Here is a 7,181-nt window from a genome sequence, read left to right as displayed (position 1 = left end):
TTTTGGTCATTTGGTACCTATTTGATGTGGGAAATGTGCCTAAATATTTTTGGCCAGGTTTTAGACCACTGTGGGTCGTTAAAATTTTCTGCTTGTTAGTCAGTCGAATGGTACTTCACTTTATTTCTAACTGTTATTGCTGTTTTTTTTTGCCAATCCGTCCCTTGTGCCCCCCCCAGAAAAAAATCCTGGATCCGCCCCTGGTTAAATATTTAAGTAAAACTTATCATGATAAAAAGATGTAGGCTTTCTTAACTTTGAGATAAAACTGAAACAATTATTTTTTTTTTAACAATCTTCTTTTAAGCCTGAAAACACGATAATGCTCCATGTTTTTGGGTAGGTTTTTAAAATGGTGCAACGTCAAAAGAAAAATTATCCATGCTTTTTCTTACCTTTTCGCAATCCAAATATCAAACAAATATCAAACAATTGGTTAAACTAAAAATTTATATTTCGTTCGTATATAATACAAATAAAAACTAAAACAAAAAAAAGCATTTATTTTTCAATAACAAATGCATTCACTTCTTATACATTAATGTATTTTAATTACAATTTCAAAATCTTTTTATTCATTAACTTCATGAATTTAATTTTGAAAGAAAAAATACTTATTTTCTACATTTAATACGCGTGCGGTAAATAGTTTGCCAAACAATTTATACATAACAATTATTATTTTTTATTTGTAATATTAATTAAGTAACTCATATTTTATAATTTATCACAAAAAAGAACTAAAAAATAAATAAGCTATTACAATACATTTTGTTTTTTTTTTTTAATATTTTTCTGAAAAAAAAAAAAACTTAAGTGTCATCTCTATCTGCATGTGCTCACATCTCTACGCTGCTGACATATACTGCAAGTCACCTCGCAACACCACTTAAAAACGCATTTACAATTGACATTTTCCTTAACTATTCGGTGGTCATATCCCCGACTGCAGCACAGCAAATCACATCCGTCAACGCCTTGCGATGTAGCATTACACTCCCTACCATGAGTACCAATCGAGCCTGTTTTTGTGTTGACCTCACAAAAGTCTGGCGACTCATCGGCGTATACAATGTCGTATTTGCTAGGCATTTTTATGGTTTCGCTTTCGGGCATAAAGCTATTGCCATCATTTCTTGCAACAACCTTAAAAGCACCATCGAATCTCTCTTTGAGACGTGCTCCCACTTCTCTCAATGTTGGCATCTTAAGCCAACAAGTCTTGACCGTACATGAGCCTGATAGACCGTGGCATTTGCACTCTAGTCGCATAAAATCGCGGATTGCCTATGTTAATGGAAATTTTAATTTTTTGTTCAATTTTCAGTTTGATTAAGTTTAAACTTACCAATCGTCCCGCATTATTGTTATGAAGTTTAACTAGATTCCCCAAGTCACTACGTTTCCGGTACTTGGCATCGAGGAAGGCTCTGGCTTGACCAAGGCCAAAGTTTACATTGTCACCACATCCACCCCATTCCCAGTCGCCATCAGGAAGAGGAATATTCTTGAATATTCTTCTCTTTTGTTTCGCCACGAGAGGATGGTTCTTCTTTTGCGATGGATCTTGGTTCTCTGTTTCGAATGTACTGCCACCCATCGACCAAAGAAGATTCTTGCGGGGATGAGATTTCTCACAGGAACATTGCACCAGGTGACCCATTGTGCAAGCTTTTGTCATGGCAAATGTCACACCGGCTGATGTTACGGCATTCATAAAGCCTGTCTCTCTAGTATCTGTAAAACAAATTTATAATTTATTCAAACTCAGTAAGTAACGCGAATAATTTTTCAAAAGTGACGTGCGTCATTTTCTAAAGCGGCGCGGGTCATTTTTCAAAAGTAACGTGCATCGTTTTTTGAGGCACGGTATTTTCAAGAGGGACGTGGGTAATTTTTCAAAAGTAACGCACGTCATTTTCACAAGCGACGCGGGTCATTCTTCAAAAGTAACGCCCATAATTTTTTTAAAAGTGACGTGCGTCAATTCCAAATTCACGTCATTTTTCAAAAGTGACGCAAGTAATTTTTTCAAAAGTGACGCACGTCATTCTTCAAAAGTAACGCCCGTCATTTTAAAAAAGTAACAAGCGTTATTTTGCAATAGTGAAGTGTGTCATTTTTAAAAATTATTCGTGTCACTCTTCAAAAGTAGCGTGCGTCATTTTTAAAAGTCAATTTTTAAAAGTGACGTGCGTTATTTACGTTATCGATTCGAATAGTCTATTTATATCGCAGGACTATTATTTAGTTGGTCATCAATAGAAAATATTTTATAAATAAGGATTTACTCAATTTAAAAGCAGTATTAATATGTCAACACTCAAGATTCTATTCGTATTTTCTATAAGACAAACAAGGTCCAGTCACCCAACGTGTTTATTTGCTTAACAATTTTAGACCTATATTGTGAACTACTGAAAAAGGCCTTTAACACCTAGTCCATTGTAGTGTAGTGGGATTATTTACTGTTTGTGACAATCAAATACTTCCTAAGGTTCTTTCCTGTGTTTCATGTGTCTATATAAGGTGTCGTCGAAGCATTTACCGAATTTGAAACTCACTAATCACCGCTAATTGTTACTGTCTATTTGCGCCTCCCATGAGAGCAGTCTATGAAATGTTAAAATAACAAAAAAAAATGTATGAATAGCGTCACGCATTTTAACTAAGACGTAGGTATAAAGGTACGTGACGAGTTATTTATGAAAAAATAAATGACGGGGCAGTATGTCACCGCATATAGATATTCTAAATTCTACACCTCCTTCTGGATTTACGTGAAGGTAAACACTTTCCTACTTCATTTGACAATATTTTTTTTTTCGTTGTTAATTTTAACAATAGTCCGCTAATTACTTTGAAAATATTTAATATCATACTTATTTGTGTAGTTTGCAAAATAGGCTGTATAAGAACTAACAAAAAAATACTTATACGGAAGTTAAATGACATAAAAAGGTGGGTTTCATTATGTGATGAAATTTTAATATTTTGGTATCAATGATGGGTATCTAATCAAATAATTTTTGTTGAAATTAAACTGTGGCGCAATCAGCAGTGATTGTTGTCATCATTTTCAATTCGCGTTACTACAGGTCAATGGCATCCATTTTCATTTCGAACATTGGAGACCATGCGTTTCAAAATGAAGTGGGTGAAGATATAGTACAATCAGCTGAGTGCCAAAAGTCATGAGAAATAATTTCAATTGAAAAATGAGGAGGAGCAGTTAAGGTCAAGTCGAACCAAGAAAGGAGGCACAGGAGCAGAGATACCCAAAGGAGATGGGAAACTTCTGACGTCATGCAGGTTTGCCTACAAGCTCCGTCGGACATTTTTGGCTAAGTATGCGTGAAAAAACGGACGCTTTTGGCTAAGTATGCGTGAAAAATCATGCATTTTTGGATAGGTGTGCGTAAAAACACTGTGGCTACACTATGTGTGTTTTTCACATTTATTCACGAATACAAAAGAGATAACAACACGAAATAAACAAATGGGTTTTGGGGGGTAAAACGTACGAAAGTTTCCCATCTCCTTTGGATATCTCTGCACAGGAGTCTTCTCAAAGAGCCACACAAATTAAGAAGGCAAGATTTAGCCAAGAAAAGGGGAACAAAATAATAGCAGCTGAAGAAGCCCTTGTGCTCATAGTAAATACGAAAATGAGCAAGTTTCAATATAAGGCTATGCGACAGGAACTGAAAGAGCTTAATGCAAATATTTACCCGCCATACTACCTAGTTCAAGAAGCCAAAAAAAACTGCTACCCTGCAGAAGAAGCATTAACGGTCACTGATGTATCTGCACAAATAAAATTACCAGCCTCGTTAGATTTAACAGTAAAGCGCATCATTAAAGCCTAAAACGATCTTGAATCCTTCCAATCTCTTAATACAAAATACCCAGATTGTTTCTCTTCGCCTCATATCAAAATAGGGATGCGATGGAAGTTCAACGCAAAGCAGATATAAAATGAGTATGAATGATGCCGAATATAGCGACGAAAACCTATTTTCAGTTACTTTAATTCCACTTCGATTAATCGATCCAAAAAAAAATGTATGGCAAAACCCGAGGCCGAACTCAACAAGGTACTGCAGGCTGATAAAATTTATATTTAAAAAAGAAAACACTCATGAAAATGAAGCTATGCAAACAATAGTAGCGTTACCCACTTTTTTTTCAAAAATGAGTTTTTCATAAAAAATGGGTCTCTTAATAATAATAATATTTAATAATATTAATATTTTAATAAAAAAAAAATAGAATAATGCAGCTTAAATAAACTCAAAACTAGATGGCACTCAAAAGTGTTGTTTTAAAAAACCTTGTATCTTCAATCTCTTGTATTTTAACTGAATTTTATGGCTTACGCCACTATAATGAAGAGTAGGAAATGCAAAAACATATAAGTAATCTAAAGCCAACGAGCCTTCTTGTAAATGGTGTACCTAATAGCACATTGCAAACATGAGCTTCTTTTTACAATGGTTGATGGAAAAGTTTGTAGCGCGCTATCGCGATATAGGTCCTCCCAAAAATGCTTTATTTGTGGTGCCACTCCGAGAGAAATGAACACCAGAAATAATATATCGACAGAACCAGAAGAAAAAATGTTCAGCTTTGGCATTTCACAATTACATTCTTGGATTCGGGATTTTGAGTATCCTATAAGTTGGAAATAAAAAAGTACCAAGCAAAGACTCCAATAGAAAAAGGATCCGTGGCTGAAATAAAAAGTCTTTAATGCCAATTTCGGGATCGAATGGGGCTTTTAATTGACATGCCAAAGCAAATTGCTGGAAACACCTATGACGTCAACACAGCAAGAAAGTTTTTTTTTGAAATCCAGAAATAGGTTGTTTCTTAATTCGGTAAAATCTAAATTTTTTGTTATCAGTAAAAAACCTCTTGAACAAACATATTTTCTAAATAATGAATAATTCTGCTATTGAATTTGTGCAAAGGGCAAACAATTTGGGATGATTTTTAATATAGGACCTTGAACTGGAATACCAATATAAATCAATCAGTGGGAAAACATATGGAATGCTTCGGCAAATCAACGTTGCTTTTAACAATACAGCGCGTTATATTTACGGTTTAAAGAGATTTGATCATATTTCTCTTCTCTCTAGAAATATTTTTAATTTCTCCTCTGACATCTTATCTTATATATAAAAATGAGTTCGTTAAGTGTGTGTGGCCGATAAACTCGCGTTTGACTGGTCCGATTTTGGTAAATTTTTTTTTGTTTGAAAAGTATTAATATGTAGATGGTTTGTATCAAAAAAAATAATACCTTTTCTCCCATCTTCACATATATGTATGTCAATTTGTACGAGTAAAGAAACACTCTCACTTAAAAAAAAAACTAAACTTAATTTGTAAACAAATTTATTAGACAGGCTTTCAAAATAATTATTATCGTTTAAGGCCTGATTTTGACAACATTTGCGTACATGTTAATGGTTCACAAATATGAATTTAATCAGATTTTGTTGTGTCATGCTGTGTATATGTATTTAGGTATGTATGCAAAAAAAGAAACAACGATTAAATTCTATTTGTTTTGATCAAAAGAAGCTCAATTTTGAGGAGTACCTACATTCAACTTCGTGATGCCATTAATGATGGTAATGTTTATGATATTGGTCAAATCACTATTTTGCTAAATTCATACACTGTTGCACACTGGGGCCTACTGTATGGGAGGCTGATGTGATATTCTTATATATAGTAAATTAAAGTTTGGTTTTGTGTACGTTCGCTAACCGGCCAAACCAAACCGGTTGTCTGATTTTCTTTAATTTTTTTTAAATCAAAGAGGAATAAGAGTAGAAAGTTTAATACAAAAAAAATTGATGATTTTATAGGACATTGAAAAAAGAGGCTATTTTCTAAACGGTAAGTTTTAGAGATCTGATTTTTTTTTAAATTGATAGATACATTTATTGTTAGTTTGGAAAAGGTAATAAAAAGCCTAAAAAATTTCAAAATTAAGTTGTGAAGGGTTTTTTCCAGTCAAAACATGTGATATACATACCTTCGACAAAAGATTAATTACAGGTAGGCAAAATTTTGTACAGAAATTTGAATTACACCATTAGAAAGATACTAAAAAAAATTAGGCGTCTCATACGGATTTTTTTCATAGACCCTGTACTTTTAAATATGAATTCTTGAAAAAACAAAGAATTTTTAAAAAACTTTAATAGGACATATGGGTTTAAATTATGCGCATGCATGTGCAAATAATCAAATTTTTAAAATGATTTTTGACCGAGTAACGGGAAAAACAGGTTTTTTTGTTCCAATTTTTTTGGCCGTTTTTAACCGTTTTTTATTTTTATCTTTTTTTCTTCAACATATAAATGAATGAAATTTACGGTGTAGATAGATAATAAGTAAGACTATATTTGTACAAAATTTCAAATTGTAAACACAATCTTGAAATAACGGTAAAATAAAGTTCTATTTTTCAACACGTCAAATCTTTTGATCGAGAGCACATACAAATTGTATTGAGCATCTTGATGATATTGCCTTTCATTTGATAAATCGCACATAGCCGTACATCAACTACAAGCTACATAATGTTAAATTAAAAAGTTGAGAAATACCTAAAAACACCTGAGGAGATCTGTTGATGATGACCAGCCACCAGTGGTGACCAGTGTGGGAAGTACCGTAATCTCAGTTTGAACTTTTGATATGGTTGGCTTTAAAAAATTCTTACTTTTTTTGTAGGCATCGTAGAAATATCATTAAAACGTCATGTGAAATGTGAAATAATAGGCTTTCACATGATCTAAAATTTATTATAGGTTGTCATCGAAAAAATTGATTTATAGCGTTAGAAAATAAAGTAAATGTTTTTTTTTGTTTTTATTAAGAGACAATTAAATTGATTCTCTCCATTGCATCCATGTTGCTTACAATCAATTCTGAGAAATTCACATAGTGCCGTGCTTTTCAGAGCGTAGGAATAGCTTGCCGAAAATTGAGCGAACCACGCTCATGCACATTATGGGGTAGCATATTTTCGCTTACTCGCACATGCTTTACGAAAAAATTTAACTATATGTAGGTACCAAAAAGAGAGATCAAAATATTTTCTAAAGTGGAGTAAAAATGGGCGTAAAAAAGGGCAGGCTAAATAGCATACACATTGT

General features: G+C 33.2%; 1 protein-coding gene across 1 annotated transcript in view; it reads right to left on the bottom strand.

Moving 5' to 3' along the window:
- Positions 1-636: 636 nt before the first annotated feature.
- Positions 637-7,181, bottom strand: part of LOC129921178 (protein Wnt-1) — a 50,335-nt gene continuing 43,790 nt past the window's right edge. The window contains exons 3-4 of the mRNA XM_056002884.1: positions 1,349-1,737; positions 637-1,287 (exon numbers count right to left, since the gene is read on the bottom strand). Of these exons, the coding sequence (XP_055858859.1) occupies positions 826-1,287; positions 1,349-1,737 (851 nt within the window). The 3' untranslated portion in view covers positions 637-825. The remainder of the gene's footprint in view (positions 1,288-1,348; positions 1,738-7,181) is intronic.

The sequence above is a fragment of the Episyrphus balteatus genome, chromosome 1 (genome assembly GCF_945859705.1).
Source record: "Episyrphus balteatus chromosome 1, idEpiBalt1.1, whole genome shotgun sequence".
Classification (NCBI taxonomy): Eukaryota; Metazoa; Arthropoda; class Insecta; order Diptera; family Syrphidae; genus Episyrphus; species Episyrphus balteatus.
Note: the sequence above shows the minus strand (reverse complement) of the source record. Positions and strands in the feature narration are given on the sequence as shown.